Raw genomic sequence first — 23423 nt, forward strand, 5'->3', positions numbered from 1 at the left:
CACACATAATTAAATTATTCTACCACTAAAAAAGAAATTTTGAGTATAGTTATTTGTATAAATAAATTTCAGTCTGATTTATTAAATCAAAAATTTTTACTTCGGATTGATTGTAAATCTGCAAAAGATGTTTTGCAAAAAGATGTCAAAAATCTTGCTTCTAAACAAATTTTTGCTAGATGGCAAGCATTACTTAGTATATTTGAATTTGATATAGAATTTATTAAAGGTACTAACAACAACATTCCAGACTTTCTGACTCGAGAATTCTTACGGAACAATGGGCAGGAAAAAGGATAAGGGCAAAGCCCCTAAAGAAGAATCTGAATCACCCACTAAAGCTCTTTCTGAGCACTCAGAAGATTTACCTAAAACCCTAAACACTAAAACCTCTTCAGATCTTAAAAAATGGATTGAACAACTTAGTCAATCCCCTGAAGTATTAAAGGCGTTACAAAGTATAGCGTCCTCTTCCACAGAGGCGCCAGGTATGTCTTCTACACCTAAAGCGATCGTACCCGTTCATGGTACGGCTAGTCTGTCTCAAACGGTAGACAGTAAAGACTTATCAAATCCGTTGATGGCTGTGGATTTGCCAAAAATCCAGTATACTCCAAGTATACATAAATGGTTCATTAAAAATATTTTTGATTATGAAATTGAGATTGAGGATGGATATAACAATATTAATCCTTGGTCTGTTTTAAAACAATATTATCCTGAGGATTGGTATTTTATTCCAACCGATCTTTCAAAACCTCAGGAATATTATCATAATATTCTTCTGGATACAGGATCAGTAAAAATTAAACATAATTATGATTCTAAAAATAAATCTGTTATTTTATATTCTTCTCTTAAAATCCACAAGATAATCCATCCCAAGGATTGGCCTGCACCCTCTCTTTATACATCAGTAAAATTTAAAGTTTTATATAAGCATGTACACAGTACTGCTTACAATTATTTTGATTACCGCGATGCATGGGAAAAAGTTTTTGCTATTCAAAACCCCACTGCTACGCATTCATGGTTAATGTATTTTGATACTTCATTCCGTACTGATTGTAAAGTGCCTAACTGGTTTAAAAAATGGTGGCAAACCAGGGGTATTTCCAATGAAATCATCCCTCCTCCAATACAGGCCTTATATCAGTATTTTAAAGCCCATTATAAACCCAGTCCTGCAGAAGCCCATATTCCTTCTCTTATGTATTATTGTATGGCCTTCTTCACGCCATGGGTATATCAATGGTATTTGGACACTCAGTATGCAGTAGGAACTTATCAAATTCCTACATTGGTAAAACGACACAAGATTAAATGGTGGGGATCGTTCAAGAACTCTACTACTGAACTTAAAATTGACCAATGGATTCGCAGTAAACTGTCACAAGTTTCTCCCTTAACCTATGCGACTACTCTTGCTTTAAAGGATCAACCTACATTTGGAATCCAGAAAGCACAGTGTCAAGCTAGGTTAGCTGCGGCTAAAACTCCTGATGAGTATAAAAGAATCTGCCAAGAAATGTTCCAACAACTTTCTACAGGTTCAGATTCTCCAGTAAAACTCTCATCAAGTAAACAGCCAGCAGTTTGTTCAGATAAATCATCTAAATCCAGCCATAAAAGCAAAGCTAGATGGGCTGATATGGCGTCCTCTTCTTCCTCATCTTCATCATCACTCTCCTCCAAAGAAGATAGTAATGATGATATTATTCAATCAATTGTCAAAAGTAAAGCTGCCAAAAGAGCAAAAGAAAAATTAAAGCAAAAAAGCAAAGTAAAGAAAAAAGAAAAGAAAAAGAAGGACACATCGTCCTCATCTGAGTAAAAGGCAGGTGAAACCTTATTTCACCATCATTCACATAGTAAAGGCCAATTTACTGTTTCAACAGGAAAAGCCACTACATGATGTCCACAGTAAAGGTCAAGACACAGTGGCAGACAACCCACTGTTCATCCACAGTAAAGGTCATCACTGTTGAAGATTCGGTGGCAGATCAATTACTATTCATAAATAGTAAAAGTAGAATAGTAAAGATTCTTTTCTATGTTATTTAAAGGGAGCCTATCCTCTTGTGAAGGCATAAGCTTTATTTTGGTATAACCATATTACTCTAAATCCTCTCATCCTCCTCTCAACGTTCTTTGTAAGCATTCAACGTTCGAAGTCTGGATTGTAAACTTTAAACTTGTAAGTTTAAATTTGTATTTCATATTTGTATTTAAATAAAGTTATTTATTTAAATCCATAAATTGCTACTACTAAGCCCTGTTAAAGGCTTCCTTCTCTTCTCCCTCGTCACTCTGACTTAGTTCTGGGGATCCCAGGCTAAGGTTGTAGGAACCTTAAACCTTAAAATCAATTAAAATTGGTTGAGTTAATTGATAAATATTAAATTTATTTGTGTTTTGTTTGTTGTATAAGTATGCTCTGTGGATGCAGCTTCGTCTGATCTTCCACATCAGAAATTTGTATTGTTTGTTTAAATTTGTTTGATCTAAACAGTAACTGTTTGTTCATACTAAAACGATAAACAGTAACTATTTCTTAAAAAGAATCTAAACAGTACTTGTTTAAGTATTGATATATAGGCTGGAAACCCAGAGGTGCGGGCTACTGGTCCAAAGAACTATTAAAATAGTTATCCTCTTGGTATAACAACGCCACGTATCATACTTAGTTTGTATGTTGATTCTGAGGTAAATGAATTTTATAAGTGTTCATATAAATCCATTAAATCATAGTATATTAATTTATAATTATGATTTTTCTTTAAATATTTGTATCTGTATGTATTTAAACCCCATTAATAATCTTAGTGCATTACATATATATGATCTCATTTAAAATACTAAGTCGGGCGATCTATGGTTGTTTTTAATCTTAGTGCATTACATATATATGATCTCATTTAAAATACTAAGTCGGGCGATCTATTTGTAGTGGGCATTCTGTTAAAGATCATAGGAGTAATAAGGTGTCATTATGTGATCAGTCCCTCTTACAAAGACCTGTTGAGGAAAATATGGAGTTATAAGGTGTATTTTGGAGAGACAAGGTTAGTTAATATTTTCCTATTCTATTGTTGAGTGTATTTAGTTGTTGGAAGTCCATGTTTAGCTTTTTCTTTGACTAGTTTGGTAGCTAACACAGCCACATAATCTGGCTTGTGATTCACAGTTGATTATCTTCGTTATTCTTGGGATTTAGTTTAGACTTAGTCTATTTTGTACCTCTATATAAGAGGAGCTGTGTATGTTCATGAATAATGACTTGAATCTGAATTAAAAATACAACAGTGGCTGCCTTTTCTTCTTGAAAAAAAAACACAAATCCTATTTTCTTTCTTGGTATCAGAGCCTGAATATCCAGGTTCTATATCATTCTGCTCATGGCTTCCTCATCTTTATCACTAAACGTCAGCAATTTCGTCACTTTGAAACTCACCCAAACAAATTACCTTCTATGGCGTGAGCAAGTACTAGGACTTACGGAGAGTCAAGATCTCTTAAATCATCTCACAGAAGAACCACTAATGAATCCGGCAGGATCAGACAAAGCAATAGAGCAATCACTTCAGAATTTCGTTGCTTGGCAGAAAGCAAATCGTCTTCTTCGAGGGTGGATAATCGGCACACTCTCTGAAGAATCTCTAAGGCTTGTAATTGGGCTCGATACGGCCTTTGCTGTCTGGGATGCTTTAAAAGACTCATATGCACAGGAGTCTCAAGAAAGGGAGTTTACACTTCGTCAACAATTGATCTATCTTCACAAAGATGACAGCATCAGCATTGGTGATCATATTCATCAATTCAAAAATATTTGTGATAGTTTGGCTGCTATTGGCCGTCCAATTCAGGAAAAAGAAAAAATTTATAGCTTACTCACAAGTCTTGGTCCACAATATGAGACCTTTACTACCACAATGCTCAAACCACCAAGACCAACTTATTCAGAATTGATTTCACAACTCCAAAATCATGATCAACGACCAACTTGGTTTGCAAATTCTGCAATTTCACCTTTAGCAGTTCATACGCCTCATCTGGCGTTCTATACTCAACAGCAAAAAAAATCGGCAGATTGCTGGATCAAACTCGTCTTTAGATTCAAAAAATTCTCACTCAAATTTTACTTCTGCAGGTCGTGGGTTTCAGGTGCAGAATCAAACAAATTCTTCAGGTCAGCAGCGATGACCTCCACCACCAGGGAAGAGACGTATGACAGCTGCAGAATGTGAGCTTTATTGAGATGAGACCTGTCAGTTTTGTAACAAAACAGGACATATCGCAAAAATTTGTTGGTGGATTCCTTCATCTGCGTCTCAACCTGGTGTTCTTCCTCAAGCTTTAGCAGCCTTGACACTTGATAATACTGTTACAGACCATGATTGGACGTCTGACACTGCAGCTACGAATCATATGACTGGTAGTGAAGGTATGGTGTCTAATTTACATACTTATGTAGATAGTGATTCGGTTATTATAGGTGATGGTTCTTCCATCCCTATAGCTGGTATTGGTTGTTCTGAAGTTCGAAAAAATAATCGTTTGTTGCCATTGTCTGAGGTTTTTTATGTTCCTGATTTAAAAAAGAATTTGTTATCGGTAAGTAAATTAACTTCACAGTTTCCTGTAAATTGTGAGTTTACTAATGATTCTTTTATTGTGAAGGAACGGAAGACAGGCGCGTTAATCATGTAGGGACCAAAGAAGGGTGATTTGTATACGATTTCTAGTAGTCCTAAAACTAATTTTTCATGTTGTTTCAAGTCTTATAGTGCTGATGTTTGGCACCAACGCCTTGGACATCCACAAATTTTTGCTTTAAATTATTTGCATAATAAAGGCCTAATTGCTGTTAATGGCCCTTTAAAAATAAATCAAGTGTGTGACAGTTGTTAGTTGGGGAAATTCAGCAAATTTCCTTTTAAAAGAAGTGTTAATTCTACTACTACTGCTTTTGAAAAAATACATTGTGACTTATGGGGACCAGCTCCTGTGTTATCTATTGGAAAATTTAAGTTTTATGCTTGTCTTGTCGATGATTACACCAAATACACTTGGATAATTCCATTACGTGCGAAATCTGATTTTTATTCGGCTTTTATTGCTTTTGAAAACTATGTCCAACGTCAATATAATGCTGTTATCAAAGTTTTTCAATTAGATGGAGGGGGAGAATTTGTTAATTCTGCTTTGGCTACTCATTTTCTACAAACTGGAATAATTCATCATATTTCTTGCCCATATACACCAGAACAAGCTGGTACAGTTGAACGTCGACATCGCATAATACGTAAACTAGGAATGTCAATGTTGTTTCATAGCCGTGTTCCGTTATCTTTTCGGGTTGATGCGTTTACTACTGCAGTTTTCTTAATTAATCGTTTACCCTCATCATCCATTTCATTTGATTCACCATTTTTTAAGTTACATGAAAAGCATCCAGATTATTCCATGTTACGTGTTTTTGGGTGTAAGTGTTTCCCATATATTTGGGACACCAAGAAAAATAAATTTGATCCAAAATCTACTCTTTGTGTTTTTACAGGATACAATGACAAATATAAAGGTTACAAGTGTTACGATTTGAAAAATCATAAATATATTATGTCGAGACATGTGGTTTTCGATGAAGAGTGTTTTCCATACAAATCAGCAACTAATATTTGTACACCAGGACATGTTACACAAGTGTTTGATTCATGGATACCAGCTTCTGTTATTGTGTCATCTGCTGTGTAGGATTCTACCCAGTCATTATCTTTAATTCCAATTCCTTCTCTTTTCAATCAAGCCCAACCTAATACGATTTCGACAGCCACGATCCCTTTCTCCACGACTGAACTAGCTTCCCCTTTGCATGTTCCAGTTTCTCCGCCGCAATCTGCCACACCAGTCTCTATTCAACATTCTTCGACTGCTTCTTTACCATCCCCACATCATTTGTCACCAATACCCATCACACCAGATTCCCTTATTCATTCGCCATCATCATCCGCTAATTTCACATCACAACATTTAGAAATACAGGAAACTGATCTCCCTTTGCCAATGCCAGATCCCACTTCAGATATTCCAATTGCTGAATTAGCAACAGATTCTGCTTCTCTTGCACCTGTTCTTGCTCCAAATCGCCATTCTATGACAACCCGATCTCAATATGGTATTATTAAACCAAACCCTAGGTATGCTCTTATCACAACCATGGATTCCTCAATTCCTAAGGAACCACGTACTGTCAGACAAGCTTTGGCACATTCTGGATGGAAGAAAGCTATGGAGGAGGAATTATCTGCTCTTCACAAAAATGAGACTTGGACTTTGGTTCCTAGGATGCCTGACATGAATGTGATAGGGTCAAAATGGGTATTCAAGGTGAAGCTTAAATCCGATGGTTCCCTTGATCAATTAAAAGCATGGTTAGTTGCGAAAGGATATCATCAAGTTGATGGTCAAGATTTTACAGAAACTTTTTCTCCAGTTGTTAAACTAGGAACCATTCGACTTGTTCTTTCAATTGCTTTGGTTCGACGGTGGCAAGTTCGACAACTTGATGTTAAAAATGCTTTCTTACTTACATGGTCATGTTTATGAGGATCTTTATATGGATCAGCCGCTAGGTATGGTAGATTTGCAATATTCTTCATATGTGTGTAAACTGAAGAGGGCGCTGTATGGCTTAAAACAAGCCCCACGCGCATGGTTTGATAGGCTAAGTAGTTTTTTTGTTTCTTTTGGTTTTCTCTGCAGTTTTGCTTACCCTTCGCTTTTTTTTTTTCATTCATTGCAAGGCACGTTAGCCTTGTTGATTTATTTGATGATATGCTTTTAACAGGGTCTTCTCCAACATTAATTGATTCGTTTATTCAATTTTTGTGTAGGGAATTTGCTATGAAAGATCTAGGCCTATTGCATCATTTTTTGGGTATTGAAATTACACAAACAGAAGATGGGTTGTTGCTAAATCAAACACATTATGCTTTAACTTTGCTTGATCATTTTGGAATGCTTGACAGTAAACCGATGGCCACACCTTTGGAAATAAAACCAAATGTTACAAGTCCTGCTGCTCTTGTTGATCCTCCCTTATATCGCAGTATTGTTGGCACGTTGCAATATTTAACATTAACCCGCCCTGATCTTGCATACAGTGTGAATTTTGTTTTTTAATATTTGCAGGACCCGACGGTGGTGCACATGAAGTTTGTTCATCGCATTCTTCGGTATGTGAAAGGAACTCTGAGTCTAGGATTACATTTAACTTCCAATTCTTCGTTATTTTTGCAGGGGTTTGCCGATGCCGATTGGGCTGGATGTCCAATTACCAAGCGCTCGACCACAGGGTACTGTACGTTCCTTAGTTGCAATTTAATCTTGTGGTGTGCCAAGAAGCAACACACTGTCTCTCGTTCCAGTACCGAAGCTGAATATAGAGCAATGGCTCATACAACTGCTGAGCTCACTTGGCTTACATATTTGCTTCAAGATTTTTTGATTCCCATGACTGTGCCGCCTATACTTTACTGTGATAACTTGAGTGCTCTTTATCTCACTGTGAATACAGTGTTTCATGCCAGGAGTAAGCATATAGAGTTGGACTACCACTTTGTTAGAGAACGGGTTGCACGTGGTCTTCTAGTTACTAAATATGTTCCAACAGATCAACAGGTTGCTGACATCTTCACCAAACCAATACCAAAATCTGCCATACCTATGTTTCGCAGCAAACTCTGCCTCCTGCCCCAGCAAAGTTTGAGGGGGGATGTTAAAGATCATAAGAGTAATAAGGTGTCATTATGTGATCAGTCCCTCTTACAAGGACCCGTTGAGGAAAATATGGAGTTATAAGGTGTATTTTGGAGAGATAAGGTTAGTTAATATTTTCCTATTCTACTGTTGGGTGTATTTAGTTGTTGGAAGTCCATGTTTAGCTCTTTATTTGACTAGTTTGGTAGCTAACACAACCACATAATCTGGCTTGTGATTCACAGTTGATTATCTTCGTTATTCTTGAGATTTAGTTTAGACTAAGTCTATTTTGTACCTCGATATAAGAGGAGCTGTGTATGTTCATGAATAATGACTTGAATCTGAATTAAAAATACAGCAGTGGCTGCCTTTTCTTCTTGAAAAAAATAAACACAAATCCTATTTTTTTTCTCATTCAAATGAGTTTTTGATTATATTATAACTTTCTCATATTTTTTTAGTTTGTTAAGATTTTGTAGAAGCATCGTCCAAGCAAGTACAGTAGGAAGAGCAGTTAAAGGCAGGGGGAAAGAGAGAGTGAAAGGCAATGTTTGGATTAAAAAAAGCGTACCCTTGGATAAAGTCGGGGACTATCAACAATCTAATACCAAGTATTTCTAATATTCTTTTTTATTTATTTTTTGAGTTTATGTAGTTGCAAAGACAAGACTTGGAGAAATGAAGAAGAAGGGTATTTTAGTCTTTCATGAAGCATTTAATAACAAAAATCATTAAAAATGAATGGAAGGACCATTTAATGAGACAGAATCAAATTTCAAAGATTAAATATCTAATATATAAAAATACGAGGGCAAATTAATTAATTTTGTAAAACCTCACGGAGGAAATAACTATTTTCTTTTAAAATAAAATTCAGTATGGTTTATGGTTGAATTTTACCTCATAAAAGAGAGGTATAATTATAATTTGTAATTTATTGTTAGTTTGCGTGTAAATTTTGAGCATTAAGGGGTTGAGTTCCAAACCTGCATCTATTATCAGGTCATACATTTACTTACGATTAAGTTATACCTTAATATGTTAGTTTCCATATAAATTAATACAATTGCATTTATATATATATATATATATATATATATATATATATATATATATATAAAATACTCCATTCATCTCATTTTGTTTGCTTGTTATTCATTTTTGAATGTCCTAAAATGTATGCAAGGTCTCTAAATTTAGATATGTAAGTAATTATTTTTTCCGTGATAACCTTTATAATTGTTCATTAAAAGAAGGCTTTTATTAATATCTTAATGGGTTAAGGGTAAAAAAGGACAAAATGATTTTTGTTGATTAAATTCTTAATATGCGTGTTTTGTCAAACCATGCAAACAAAATGGGATGAAAGGAGTATGATATTTTCCTCTAAAAAAGCGATATGATTCAAATAATACTCCTTCTGTCAACAAATATAAGTCATTTAAAGTCATTGCATGTTAGCTAATGAAGCAATTAATTATCTTAAACTCTCCTTAAAAAATTATAGAGATAGTTATTGCATTTAATATAAGAAATGGTAGAATTGAATAAATTTTATTAATTACTCCTAGATATTTTCAAAACAACTTATGTATTGACAAAAAAAAGGGATAATTATAATTTTAGTATATGAACTTTTCACTTTTTTATATTTTGGTGTCTGAACGGAAAACACTATCAATTGAGTGTACGAATTTTTTAAAATTTGCAATTGAGTCTCAATCTAATTTGACTCATCGAAAACATGACCGCGTAATTGCGAGATCCAATTTTTACATGTGGTAAACAATGTGGCATAAAGAAGCTCCAAATCATCTTGGCATGTGGAATCGAGGTGTGTGACATCCCGACTCAGCAAAGCGATCCTAAGAGGGTGGGTAGAGCAAAGCTCTTGGCTAGCTTCTAGGATGGCAGGCTAGCTAGGGTAGTGGAATGCGGGACACAAGAATGAATCGAATCATATATAGAAAAGGGGGAAACTAATCATTAGATGCGCCTTTTGGTGGAATGAGGAAGAACTCCAGGGTTAAGCGTGCTCGCTTAACGAAAATCCTAGGATGGGTGACCCCCTGGGAAGTTTCCTATTTCACCTGCGGGACAAAACCGTGCGGGTCTTGCCAATCTTGTATGGGGAATTTGGCTTGATCCAAAGCGGACAATTCCTCTGTTGATTAGAGTCGGGCGTGACAAGGTGGACATGTTATTAAATTCCTAATATGCCCTTTAAACATGTGTTTTCTTTTGCAACTACTTTCTTATTAAAGAACCCTAAAAATTGTCGCTACGTCTTTTCCTTCATATCCAGAGGGACAACACCTTATGCTACAACTATCATTATATTCTTATCATCTTCTTGGAGCTACCCGAGCAACGAGTCTATGATCAAAATCAAAAACTCACTATCTTTCACATGCTAAACCAACTTAGCTAAAATTGAATGACATCGCTCTGAGTTTGGAATTTATCTTTGGTAAAATTAAGCGGATGACAACCTCCTTCTCTATTGATTGAGGAGTTAGGTGTTAGTGAATCCAATATTCTTTTTAGATTTACTCATAATGGGTTTTACTTGGAATCCAAATCTACTTGATTTCAATAAGGATCTTCAGGTATTCTTTTTTTAATTTTTAAATGTGAATGAGGATGTTTTTTCTTTTTTGAATTTTTATTTTGATTTCATCGATTTGTTGTTTGAAATCATTCAACTGATATGCAATTTTTATTTTTATTTTTTTAAAGTTTTCAGTTGAAAGAAGATAAGTCTTTGAATTCTTTAATCGTTGCTTTCATTTGTTTTAGGAATTAAATTTCTATTTTACCATTTTTTAGGAGTTAAATTTCTATTACCAATTGTTAAATAGTTTTGTTTAAAGATTCTTCTTCCTTTTGAGAAATTTTTCAGTTTGCATTTTTATTAGTGTTTGATGGATTTCTGGCTTTTGAATAGTTCATAGAATCTGGATTTCAAAGAAGAAATTGAAGTACAACGATCTGGTTTGAGGAATTGATGAAATAGGTTGTTGGGCAACAATAAATGGAGGTTTAAAAAATTAATTCCATTAAATCCACGTCGATTTATGAAACTTTTCTTTTTGTCCAAATCAGCTGCCACGTGTTAAAAATCTGGTCCCGCAATTCATAGTCAAGTCAGCTGGAGACATCTAATTGCAAATTTTTAAAAAATTCATACACTCAATTGATCGTGTTCAACCACTAAATATATAATTATTCTAAAAAAAAACTCTAAAATGATTTTTATTTGTGGATAGAGGGAATATTACTCTTAGCTGAATTAATTAATGGTCCATAATAATTTTTTAAAGTGATATTCAGCAATTTGACTATAATTAAAATATTTTTTATTATATAAAACTCTTGTTCCTGTGACAAGTAATATTTCTCTCTTGTTCATTTGACAAGATTTGTTTCAACCCTTAAACCCTAATATTATTCTTTAGTTTATCCCTTCCTCTCTTCTTGTTTTCCTTTCTTCCTCCGTTTTTTAACCATGGCTGAACCAAACCCAAGACACTCATCAGTTGAGGATCTGTACGCAAACCTTTCGACGAGGCACAAGGAAGGTGGTTATGGATGAGGAGCCGGTGCGGAGCAGCAAGAGGAGTTTGAAACCAATAAGTGGTGTGCAGTAGGATGACTTTTGACAGAGAAACCAGTTAATCTTGTGGCTTTCAAGCAAACCATGGGCCTCAGTGTGGAGACTGGTACGGGGTCTAAATATTTTTGACTTGGGAAATAATGCGTTCCACTTTCAATTCTTTCATCAATGGGACCTGGATCGTGTTATTTAGGGAGGTCCATACAACTTTGCACAAAACCTGTTTGATTATGAAACCTCTAGAGGAAGGAGAAAAGCCCTGGCAGGTGGAGCTAATGAAAGTGGCTTCTGGGTTCAAGTTGGTAATCTCCCAAATGGTTTTATGTCTGAACGGGTAGGCAAACATACTGGAGATTATATAGGCTCTTATTTGGAAGCAGATCCAAAAAATTTCAACCAACTTGACGTGATATCATTAGAATCCGGGTATCCATTGATATTCACAAACCTTTGAAGCGACGGATGCAGGTTAGTAAGGATGGGAAGACTTGGCACTTGGTGGATTTTAAATATGAGCATTTGTCCACATTTTGTTTCTTCTGTGGTTTCCTTGGACATTTGGATTATTTTTGTTCCAAACTGTTTGATAACTCAAATGTTCCTCGGGATCAATTTGCATACGGAGCCTGGATGAGAGCAGGTACTAATAAGGTCAATAATAATGGTGCCCGGTGGTTGCGTACTGATGCCACCATTCTAGGTGATTCCCGTGGTGGTTTTGGAACAACAACTATGGACTTCAATCAAATGAAATTTTTGGAGTTTTCGAATACATTGCCGGGTTGCATGGGTGATATGCATGGAAAATTCGTTTTTGGAGGGTATAAGTCGAGCACGTCATAGGGTGGCGTAGGAAAGGAAAACATGAATCCCAAGGAGTCTAATATGATTGAAAGTGAAAAGGATTCTACTGATGCACAATTAGTGATTTTGGACCCAAAAAGGCATAGGGTTGATGACATGGTACAGGTAGCTGTTCCGATAGAAGAATGTGAAAGAATTTCAAAAAATTTGTGTTGGTTCTAGTTTCCAAACCCGCCCGGCCCAATGAGTACCATAAGTTGGAACTATCATGGGCTTGGAAACCCAGAGACAGTTTGGGTACTACAGGAGCTAGTCTTAGATAAGAAACCCAACATTATTTTCCTTATGGGAACAATGATCAATTGGTAGCATGTGGACCATGTTAGAGCAAAGCTGGGCTTTTAAGGTATGTTTGCAATTGATCCAATAGGCCATTCAGGTGGGTTGGCTTTATTATGGAGAACTAAACCTATGTGCAACCTAATAAGCTATTCCCAACATCATATTAATATGCAGGTAACGATAGATGGGCTTCCTTCTTTCTGTTTAACAGCTTCAATGGCTAACCCTCACAATAGCGAAGACATCAGTCTTGGGATCAGCTTCATTCTCTTAAGAGTAAATCTCCTTTACCCTGGGTAGTCCTAGGAGATTTTAACGATGTCCTTTTACAGAGTGAAAAGTGGAGCAGAGTTCCACAGCCCCAATGGCTTATTGATGGCTTTAGAGAAGCAGTGGAGGATTCTGCGCTTTTTTATCTTAGCTAGGGGGGTACCAAATTCAATTGGAAAAGAGGAAGAAATACCGAGGGTTGGGTTCAAGAAAAATTGGATCGGGCGTTGGTGACAGGGGATTGGATGTCATTATTTCCTAATGGTTTTTTTTTTTTTTGAAGTTAAAATGGAAAATTTTATTACGAAAATAAGAAATCAAGTAGAACAGGAGGTGGTACAGAATTCCAAACCCCCAAGCCTGCTTCGGAATGTGTTCCAACTGCTAATGTATGTGCAGCCACATTCGCAGACCTATAAACAAAATTACATTTTGCGACTGGTATCTCAGACAAAAGAGATTTGCAGTCCTGAATTATCAAACCAAAAGCAGACGAGTCATTTGTAGCATCATCGTTGATGGCATTTGCAACTAACTGAGAATCGATTTCCAATAAAATATAATTCCATCCGTGATCCTTGATCCAGCTCAAAGCTTCTCTCATGGCTATGGCCTCAGCCACCTTAGCAGTGAAAAAACCCGGGAATCTCCACGCTTTGCCAGCAATAAACTCAGAGGCTGAATTCCTAACTACTATGCCAATACCCACATAACCAGAAGCCACTCCAGTTGAAGCATCCGTGTTCACTTTTAACCAGTTAAACGGGGGTGGACTCCATGTACGATTTGAGTTTGCTGGAGAAGGAACTACCAAACCATGAAGCTTAGCTTCCTTCCATGCGTGCCAAACACCCGAAGCTAGTGAAATTACTGCCCCTGGATTCCTGCTTTTTTGACGCCATACCATATCATTTCTAGTTGTCCATAATGCCCAACACACCATAGAAACATAACTCAAATTCTCCAAAGTCAAGGAGTTGGAGGCTTGCTGAAACCACTCCCCAAAAGATATAGCCGAAGACCACCGAAATCCAAGATGGGAAAGAGTCCAAACCTGTCTTGAAAAAGGGCAGTTGACAAGAATATGAAGAATAGTTTCAGAATCTCCAAGACATAGAGGGCAAATATCTTGAATGTCCACCTTCCGAGAGCATAAATTCCTCCTACAAGGTAGAACATCACATACTGCACGCCAAATGAAATTTGTAACTTTGGGTGGGATCTTCATCTTCCACAGCTGAGTCCAACTTATAGTAGACATAAATTGTGACGCAAGAGGGTTATGCAGGAGTAATCTGTAAGCACTCTTGACTGTGTATGTACCTTTTGTGTCAAATTTCCAGCAAACCCGGTCATCTCCCATGTGATTACTTAAAGGAATAGAGAGGATACAAGCAACATCTCTTGCATTGAATAATCGTCGAAGCCGCTCAACATCCCATCTTCGTTGTACAATAAGATCTGAAACCAGGAAAATATTACTATTGTGTGGTCGAGGAGTGGAGATAAAAGAACACTCTTCGACAGGCAACCAAGGAGAATCCCAAATAGATATGTTGGAACCACTACCAACCCGCAAATATAATCCCCTTTGAATCAAACTCTTAGACCCCCAAATGCTTCGCCAAACATAGCTCGGATTGGAGCCTAGATTAGCTTCCAGAAAACTACAAGTCGGAAAATACTTTGCTTTCAAAACACGTGCAGCCAATGAATCTGGGTTTACCATGAGTTTCCAGCCCTGTTTACCTAGAAGAGCTATGTTAAATTCATGAATTTTCCGAAATCCTAGCCCTCCGAACACCTTCGGGATGGCCATTTTGTTCCAAGCAAGCCAGTGAATACCCTGAGAGTAGTTCCGCCCGCTGCCCCACAAAAACCGATTCATGATACGTTCCAGTTCCGTACATAAAGTCTTGGGTAACAAGAAAAGACTCATAAGGTAATTAGGTAAAGCATGAAGAACCGTTTTTAACAAAATTTCTCTTCCCGCACGGGAGAGAGACTTTAGCTCCCACGAGTTTAAACGCTTCCACATTCGGTCCTTAATGTAATTAAAAGCCTCCTTCCGATTCCGACCCATGTGAGACGGTAAACCCAAGTAAGTGCCTAAAGTATCCTTTTCCGTAACCTGAAGAAGGGAACATATTTGATTTCTGGAGTGCCGAGGGGTATTAGCGCTGAAAGTAATGGAAGACTTATTTAAATTGATCTGTTGCCCTGATTCTGCCTCATACATAGCCAAAATATGTTTGAGAGATTGTGATTCTTGAACCGAAGCCTTCAAAAACACCAAACTGTCATCAGCAAAAAATAGATGAGAAATTAACGGTCCTCTCCGACAAACTCGAAAACCACTCAAATTGTCATTCTGAATAGACATCTGAATTATATTTGATAAGCCTTCAGCACAGATGATGAATAAATACGGGGATAGAGGGTCACCCTGTCGCAAACCCCGAGTGGGGATAATGGGTCCAAGCTCTCTGTTATTCCGCAAAATCCAGTACTTAACCGAAGTTAGAGTAGACATTATAAGATTAATCCATAGAGCATGAAAACCCAACTTAGTTAACATTTGACGATGAAAGGACCACTCCATTCTGTCATATGCTTTACTGATGTCCATTTTGACAGCTGCAGAAAAATTAGAACCCCTAGTCGTCCTATGAAATGCATGTAAAGCTTCAAAAGCAACAATACAATTATCCTGAATATTCCTACCCGCAACAAAGGCACTCTGGCTTTCCGAAATCAGACGCGGAAGAATAGTGCGAAGACGATTTGCGAGCATCTTAGTAATGACTTTTAACAGAACATTGCAAAGGGCAATCGGTCTCAAATCAGTCATAGATTCAGGGGATGATTTCTTAGGAATCAAAACCAAACCAGTCACATTCAGATAATCAGGGATAGACCTACTGTGAATTATCTCAAGACAGTATTGAGCAATATCATTACCTATAATGTCCCAGTAGCCTTGGTAGAAACCAGGATTGAACCCGTCAAGTCCCGGGGCTTTGTCGGCCTTCATATCAAACACTGCTGCCCGAACATCTTCAATTGAGTAAGGAGCTAACAAGAACTCATTTTGCTCCTCAGTGATAACAGGCTGAGTAAAATCGGAAACCAACGTAGAGGTGCAATTTTGGGAAGCAAACATATTTGTAAAATAACGAACCATGAGATCCTCTAACCCGGAATTCAAGTGACACCAGTTACCAGATTCGTCTCTCAAAGAAGAAATCCGATTCTGTTGCTGACGGGCTGAAGCTCTTCGATGAAAGAAACGGGTATTAGCATCACCTTCCCGCAACCAGAACTCTTTAGCACGTTGTTTCCAAAAAATTTCCTTCTGTAACAATAATTCCTGATACCTATTTTTTGCCTCCAGAAATCGGACATTATCCCCTGCGATACGAGAACCTCTTGTAGCAGCCATGATAGCCAAGCAAGTAGCAAATTCCCCTTTTTGATAATGGCGAAATTCTTCCCCCCAAACCTCAAGAAGTGCTCTGCAACGAGAAATCCTTTCAGCTAAGCCCATACCCGCTGTCTCGAGCCAACAACCCTTAATCAGATCCTTACAAGCAGCCTCCCTCCTCCAGCTATTCTCGAAATGGAAGCGTCTAGCCTGAGCCCTAGGCACAAAATGGCGTATTTCAAGGTAAATCGGAAGATGGTCGGATGAGGACTTATCAAGAACCATAGCTCGAGCTTGAGAGAAATTTCGTCGCCAAGAGTCAGTGGCCAGAATACGATCAAGTTTTTCCTCTATTAAATTGCCGCTAGAGCGACCATGTTCCCAAGTGAAAGCATAACCAGACATAGGAAAATCAGTCAAATGTGCATCTGAGATAGTAGCTTGGAATCCCCGAATAAGATAATTAGGTTGAGCCCTACCTCCTCTCTTTTCATACGAAGCAAGAATATCATTAAAGTCGCCTAAACACAACCAAGGCAAGTCGCTGTGAGAAGCCAAAACACGAAGTAACTGCCAAGAATTATTTCTTCTGGTTCTATTTGGATCACCATAGAAACCCGTGAGCCGCCAAACACCAAACCGGGGCAATTCCACTTCAACATCTATATATCTAGAACTGGAACTAATAAGATGTATTGACGAAACACCCTTCCAGAGTAATGCCAAACCACCACTATGGCCAACACAATCAACATTAACAAAACCGTCATAATCTAATAATGATTGTATTTCCGCAACTTTATTAGAAGCACAAAGGGTCTCAATAAGAAAAATAAAATTTGGTTTCTTGTCATTAATGATATCCTGTAAAGTACGTACTGCTCGGGGGTTGCCCAGTCCACGACAGTTCCAACTTATGGTACTCATGTCAGATGGCGGGTCGGACTCACAAAACCTGCCAATAGCCCCATTTTCATTCGCCTTTTTTTTTTTTTTTTTTTTTAGCAAACAAATTTATAAAATAACTCTCCACAAAGAGAGACGACAACTCTCCAGAAAGAGAGACGAAACAACTTCAAAACCAAAACTGCAGATGATCAGAAGCAAAAGGCAGCTGGCAACACATTCATGTTCATAATTGCTTATGAAAAGGTCCAGAAAAGACAAACCTGTGAATGAAGAAGAAAAGCATCACAGTGGCCTCCATAACCAAACTGCAAAAACGCTATAGCCAATCCCATCATCACTGAACTTGGGATCAGGATCATGTTACTGCCGACATCATGTACCAACCAAGCAAAGTCATGGCTTCCTTGTCTTTATTGTTTTAATATTGTAAGAGTTTAGAAGATCGTGCTAGAAAATTTTAGCCCACAAAACAGAACCTCCATTACCTCTTCTCGCTGTTACATGTCTTTCCATTTATGCATTTCGTCGAACATTTGGCATGCACTTCAGGAGCAGTGTTGTTTGATTCCAAGAAAGCTTCAGTCACCATTCAAAAATCAAGAAAGCTGCAAATTGTAACTCTTCCAATAAACTTGAAAATGGCTGGACAATGTTGAGAGAGAGAGAGAGAGAGAGAGAGAGATTTTTTGCTGACTTGGTGTTTTATTTTAAGTAAAATACATATCGAACACTTACAGCCATACTAAGTAAGCCATTCCTGATATATTTGGGAATGGTAATCCTCTTCCTTCGTTGTTTCCAATCAAGTCAGAAACATACCTATTCCAACATTAAAGGCTCAACTTAATTTGACATGTAACATCCAAACACACTGCATTTTTTGATTATTTCCTAATGGTTGCTTGTACCATCTAGGGGCTGGGAGCAGTGACCATTGTCCGATCTTTCTTTTAGTGGGGGTTACTATCGTTCACTTTATTCGAAAAAGCTTCCTTTTTGAGAATCAATAGTTGGGAGAGATAGATTGTCATGATGTTGTTATGGAGGGTTGGAGTTTAGGGGCTGCTTTACCATTGCAGGAGCGACTTGCTCGTTGTGGTTCGTATCTTCAAAATTCGGGTGCAGAGAAAAGGGCTCAATTTAAGCGTTAGATGGAACAGTATAGGGGTAAATTTGATCCTCTATAGATTGAACTATTTCGAATTGCTCAATAAGCTTATGGTGAACTGTTAAGGCAACAGGAGACCTACAGGAAGCAGCGAGCCAAGCAATATTGGCTGTGAGAAGGAGACCTTAACACCAAATATTTTCATTTTATAGCCTCGGTTAGAAAGAAAAAGATTTGTTTCTAAAATCTGAAAGCGAAAGATGGGCAGTGGCATAGTTGGGATACGGGTTTGGAGCAATTGATCTTTAATTATTTTTTAAATTTATGTTTGCAGATTGAGGAAATTTTACGTTACATTGATTCTAAGGTGACTGAGGAGCAAAATCATATTCTTGAACAACCTTTTACTAAAGAAGACATTAATCCGCTTCATTCGACATGCACCCAGACAAGTCCCCTGGTCCTGATGGGTTCAATCCCTGATTTTCTCACGCGTTTTGGCCGATTATTGGAGATGACATTTCGACAGCTTGTTTGGATTATTTGAACATGGGAGCAAACTTAACGGGTAGTAATTGTACCACTGTGATTCTTATCCCGAAATGTAAAGACTCGCACTATGTTTCTAATTTGTGGCCAATATCCCTTTTGTAACGTGGTGGATAAAATAACTATCAAAGCTATTGCAATTCGAATGCAGTTCTGTTTATCTAGTATTATCTCTAGTGTTCAAAGTGCTTTTATTCTGGACGTTTGATAACGGATAATACTATGGTGGCTTTCGAAATTGTGCACTGCATTAAAAATAAAACGAGGAAGAAAGCTATGTAGCACTGAAAACTGACATGAGCAAGGCTTACGACAGAGTTGAATGGGACTTTTTGAGACAGGTTATGGTGAAGTTGGGTTTTGGCTCACATTGGGTATCTCTAGTTATGTCCTGTGTAAGTTCAGCGAGTATAATTTTCTTAATGATGGTCACTTGTTTGGCCCCATCTTTCCTCATCGCGGCCTAAGACAAGGTGATCCACTTTCACCACATGTGTTCATCATATGTGCTGAAGCTCTATCTTTACTTCTAGGATACTATGAGCGTAGAGGCGATTTACATGGTTGTAAGGTATCTACACAAGGCCCTTCTATCTCTAATTCATTTTTGTTGGCGACAGTTTCTATTTTTCCAAGCAACATTGGAGGAAGCTAGAGTCGTGCAAAAGTGTTTGCAGCTTTATGAAAATGCATCAGGGCAGAAAATAAATTTGTCAAAATCAACCATCTTTTTCAGCCGTAACACCAAGGATTTCCTAAAAGCAGCAATTAGGAATTTATTGCAGGTGACTCAGGTCGCTAACCATGGTAAGTATCTTGGCTTACCGTCGATCATTGGAAGAAAGAAAAAAGAAGTCTTCGATTTTATCTTAGATAAGTTATGGAGGCGCCTTAATAGCTGGAAACAAAAGCTTTTATCTTGTGCGAGTAAGGAGGTGCTCCTAAAAACAGTGATATAAGCAGTGCCCAGTTATGTGATGAGCATTTTTCTTCTACCTTCCTCTACTGTTATTGCTATCGAGAAGATGATGAACTAGTGTTGGTGGAGGAATAGCGGTAGTAACGAGTCTGGTATTAATTGGATGGCTTGGCATTATCTCTGTCGCAAGAAGGATCATGGTGGGATCGGATTTCGATCTCTCTCAAATTTTAATAAAGCCCTGTTGGCAAAACAAGGCTGCCGATTTTTGACTTGTGAGGATTCTTTAGCTTCACAGATTTTTAAGGCCAAGTACTTCCTAGAAACTTCTTTCCTTAAAGCCTCATTGGGTCAAAACCCAAGTCATGTATGGCAGAGCATTTTTGCATCTCAAGAGCTGCTAAAGAAGGGCTGTATCCGTCGGATTGGTGATGGTAAGAGCACTATGGTCTGGAAAATGCCATGCATCCAAGCATGACTGTCCCTCAGTTCTTTCTGTTAATAACACAGGTATTGATGATCTGAAAGTCTGTGATTTATTTCGGCCTGACTCTCGAAGATGGGACTTGGAGACATTGTCTTTACTCTTGTCTAATGAAGAAAGAGCTCTTATTCTGAAAATTCCATTACCCAGAATGGAGATGGCTAATTCCTGGATGTGTTTTTAGGACAAGAAGGGTAACTATACTATTAAAAGCGATTATAACTTGCTTTATGCATCTCATAATCATGAGAGTGTTCTTGACGAACCCTTTTGGTGGTCCTTTTGGAAGCAAAAGGTAGCGGGGAAGATAAACATTTTTTTTTTTTGCGTGCCGTGCTTGATGTGGTTCCTGTTGCTTCTTCTCTTATCAAAAAATGGGTTCTCCTTGATCCTTAGTGTCTTGTATGCAGAAGTGCAGAGGAGACGATTTCCCATATCTTGTTACACTGCCCTTTTGCACAACAATGTTGTTCTGCATATGTAGTGGGTTATAATAGTTCCCATAGGTCTCTTATAGATTGGTGGCGCGTCATCATGTTACGATACTCAGTTGAAGTGCAGGAGCAAGCTCTGGCTATTGCATGAGAGTTATGGTTTAATCGTAATCAGATAGTTTGGAAGAATAAAGCTTCTTCTATTACTCGTCCAGTGCATCATGCTTCGTTGATTGTTCATGAGTGGCAGGATGCTCAGAGGTCCCAGACATATCTCTCCTTTAACTATACCTTCTTATAATCGTCGACGCTAGAAACCAAAAGACTGGAAATATTAAATGTAACGTTGATGCCTCTTTTTTCGATGCTGAGGGGATAGCAGGAGTGGGATGTATTATTAGAGACAGCAAAGGTCAATCATGTGGTGGAAAAATGCAAAAGCTTGTTGTTGCATTGGACTCGAAAGGAGCTAAAACCACGGGTCTTTGTGAGGCCCTTAGTCAGATAGAAATTCAGTGATTCGGGCTAGTTCAAATTGAAGTTGATTGTTTGGTGCTTGTTCAAGCTTTGGCAACAAAAGAGGTGGACCTATCCTATTTTGGTTCTATTGTTTGTGATTGCAAAGCTCTTCTTTATGAGCTGCAATATTGTAGGATGTCTTTTGTAGTTCGGTCAGCTAATTAGGTAACTCATGCTTTGGCTAGAGCAGCTGTGACTTTGCCTGACATGATGGAATGGAGTTTTGCTCCTCGATCCTTTATCTTGGATGTTATTTCTTCTGATATTAATAATATATGAATAGTTTGCATTCTAACAAAAAAAAATAATAATAATAATAACCAATGGTCTTCAAGAGTTTAGTGCATTAATGATTTGAAATACATTTTTAAATTTACTCCGCTTTTTCTCTCTCTTTTTAACCACAATCTCTCCTAAAATGATTCTTAATAATCTTTACATCGTTGTGAAAGACTTGTAATAAACAATGTGCTAAATAAACCTACTATCAAATTAGTCTCTTCTGCTCTGATGCCACTCTTCTGGTCTTTAAGCAGTAAAATACAGTCTCAAACCTGCCCGTTATAAAATCAATGCGCTGAGTATAAAATTCAGTAGTGCTTTGTGATGACAGCATACTCAAATTATAAATTTTCATAAAAAGATTTACAAATTATAAAATCATTAAATTTTTAACATACATTAACATTTATATCATAAAAAATATCAAATAAACTTATAATAGATAACATAAATAATTTAGTTCTTTTACACCATAAGTCCTTTACTTAAACATTTATTCACCAATAAACATGCTACTATTTTAAAATTATGCACCAAAACATCATGCTTTGGAAATTCATTTGATAACATAAATAATTTATTCTAAACTAAGATTTACTAAAATAATGTAATCTCATTAATTTAATTTTCTTAAACATATTTTCCAAGGGGCTCGCATACACTTAGGAGAAAAAGAAGTAGATAAGATTTCATAGCTTATTCATAAGTGCTGCAAGAGCCTATCATAACATATAGAGTGCGTTCCCCCTAACATAAGACACCCACGTGCCTAGCATATCATCATAGCTTCTTATCATAATGGCATCAAATGCCGAGCATGCTCATCTTACAAAATAAATCAAATTATGCAACAAATTTACACCAAGTATATTAGAGCCCAAAATCCTTGTTTTATTTCTTAATTCATAACATTTCTCATAAAATTCATTTTCTTTAGTCTTCTAAAAATCATAATGGAAACTTAATTTAAACTTAAGTAAGTCATAAAAATTTCATACTTAGGTACAATTTCTTATCATAGGAAAAATTTCTCTTAAAATCATTTTCCTTTTTTTTTTTTTACTTTTCTTCAAGTCATAATAAGATTCATCATGAATAAAACTTTATCAATCAAATCATATTTTTCTTATTAAATTCAAGGCACATATGCTTAAAACACCCATTTCTCATAAACCTAAAACAAATGAAAAATTATCAAATGTATCATACCTATGAAATATATATATATATATAGCATGAAATAGAAAGTCCATACATCACTTAATAAGGCAATTACGTAAGCCTTACCACCCTAGGTGGTTCAGACTCTTCATGCAAATTAAGGGAAGGTAGTTTCCTCCTTCAATCAAGCATGCTAACATAATTCTTAAGCACCCAAATATCCATTTAAACCCTCATCATGCATCAATTAAATTAATTCCACTTTTTCCCCCAAAATGTCCAATAATTACTCGTAAGAAAAATTATTAAACTTAACATATGTACAATTTAACTTTAGTATCCATTAAATATATTCATAACAATAGATTTAGAGCTTAAATCAAACATTAATTGAAGAGAAAAACTCTCACCTTTACCTCACATATGGTTCGGCCAACATGAGAGAATAGGGGGAGGAGTTTCTCTCAACGAATTAATCATTCTAACAATGTTCAAATACACCCAAAAGCACAATTATACAACCAAAATTTAACAATTTAATCAATTCATACAAAATTCCCAAATTATCACATAATAGCATAAAATCACAAAATCAAAAATTGAAACAAGGTAAGTGTATTTATGAATACTAACCTTAAAACAAGCTTAAATTAAAACCCTTTAAGCCTTAGCTTTGCCCTTCTCTTTGGTAGAAGGTTCTCCACCTTCTACATAAAAGAAAATCAAAATCAAAACAAAGAAAACACATAAAAGAAGAAATTGGAGCATGAGTAAGCATGTATATGCTAAGAATCTAAACCCAAAAATGAAGTTATCATCAAAACACTTAGTTGGCTCAAGA

General features: G+C 36.8%; 2 protein-coding genes and 1 pseudogene across 2 annotated transcripts; 2 read left to right on the forward strand and 1 right to left on the reverse strand.

Moving 5' to 3' along the window:
- The first annotated feature begins 3932 nt into the window (after positions 1-3932).
- LOC149495670 (uncharacterized) lies at positions 3933-4727 on the forward strand (annotated as a pseudogene).
- Positions 4728-11184: 6457 nt separating this feature from the next.
- On the reverse strand, positions 11185-20904 carry LOC149495671 (uncharacterized). The gene has a single exon (XM_089722232.1). It carries the CDS (start codon positions 17142-17144, stop codon positions 13095-13097), a length of 4050 nt encoding a protein of 1349 aa, XP_089578358.1. The 5' UTR covers positions 17145-20904; the 3' UTR covers positions 11185-13094.
- LOC105628642 (uncharacterized) lies at positions 19106-20370 on the forward strand. Its single transcript, XM_012210087.1, has 4 exons — positions 19106-19354; positions 19404-19590; positions 19993-20136; positions 20213-20370. Exons 1-4 carry the CDS (start codon positions 19106-19108, stop codon positions 20368-20370), a joined length of 738 nt encoding a protein of 245 aa, XP_012065477.1.
- Positions 20905-23423: the final 2519 nt, after the last annotated feature.

The sequence above is a fragment of the Jatropha curcas genome, chromosome 6 (genome assembly GCF_041381405.1).
Source record: "Jatropha curcas cultivar XTBG-Jc1 chromosome 6, XTBG_Jcur_1.0, whole genome shotgun sequence".
Classification (NCBI taxonomy): Eukaryota; Viridiplantae; Streptophyta; class Magnoliopsida; order Malpighiales; family Euphorbiaceae; genus Jatropha; species Jatropha curcas.

Excerpts from the sequence above, each read along its gene's own strand:
- LOC149495671 (XM_089722232.1), bottom strand. The coding sequence starts at position 17,144 with ATGAGTACCATAAGTTGGAACTGTCGTGGACTGGGCAACCCCCGAGCA.
- LOC105628642 (XM_012210087.1), top strand. The coding sequence starts at position 19,106 with ATGGGACTTTTTGAGACAGGTTATGGTGAAGTTGGGTTTTGGCTCACA. Across the intron at positions 19,355-19,403 it reads GCGATTTACATGGTTGTAAG|TTTCTATTTTTCCAAGCAAC; the intron begins GTATCTACACAA and ends TGTTGGCGACAG. Across the intron at positions 19,591-19,992 it reads GACTCAGGTCGCTAACCATG|CTTCACAGATTTTTAAGGCC; the intron begins GTAAGTATCTTG and ends AGGATTCTTTAG.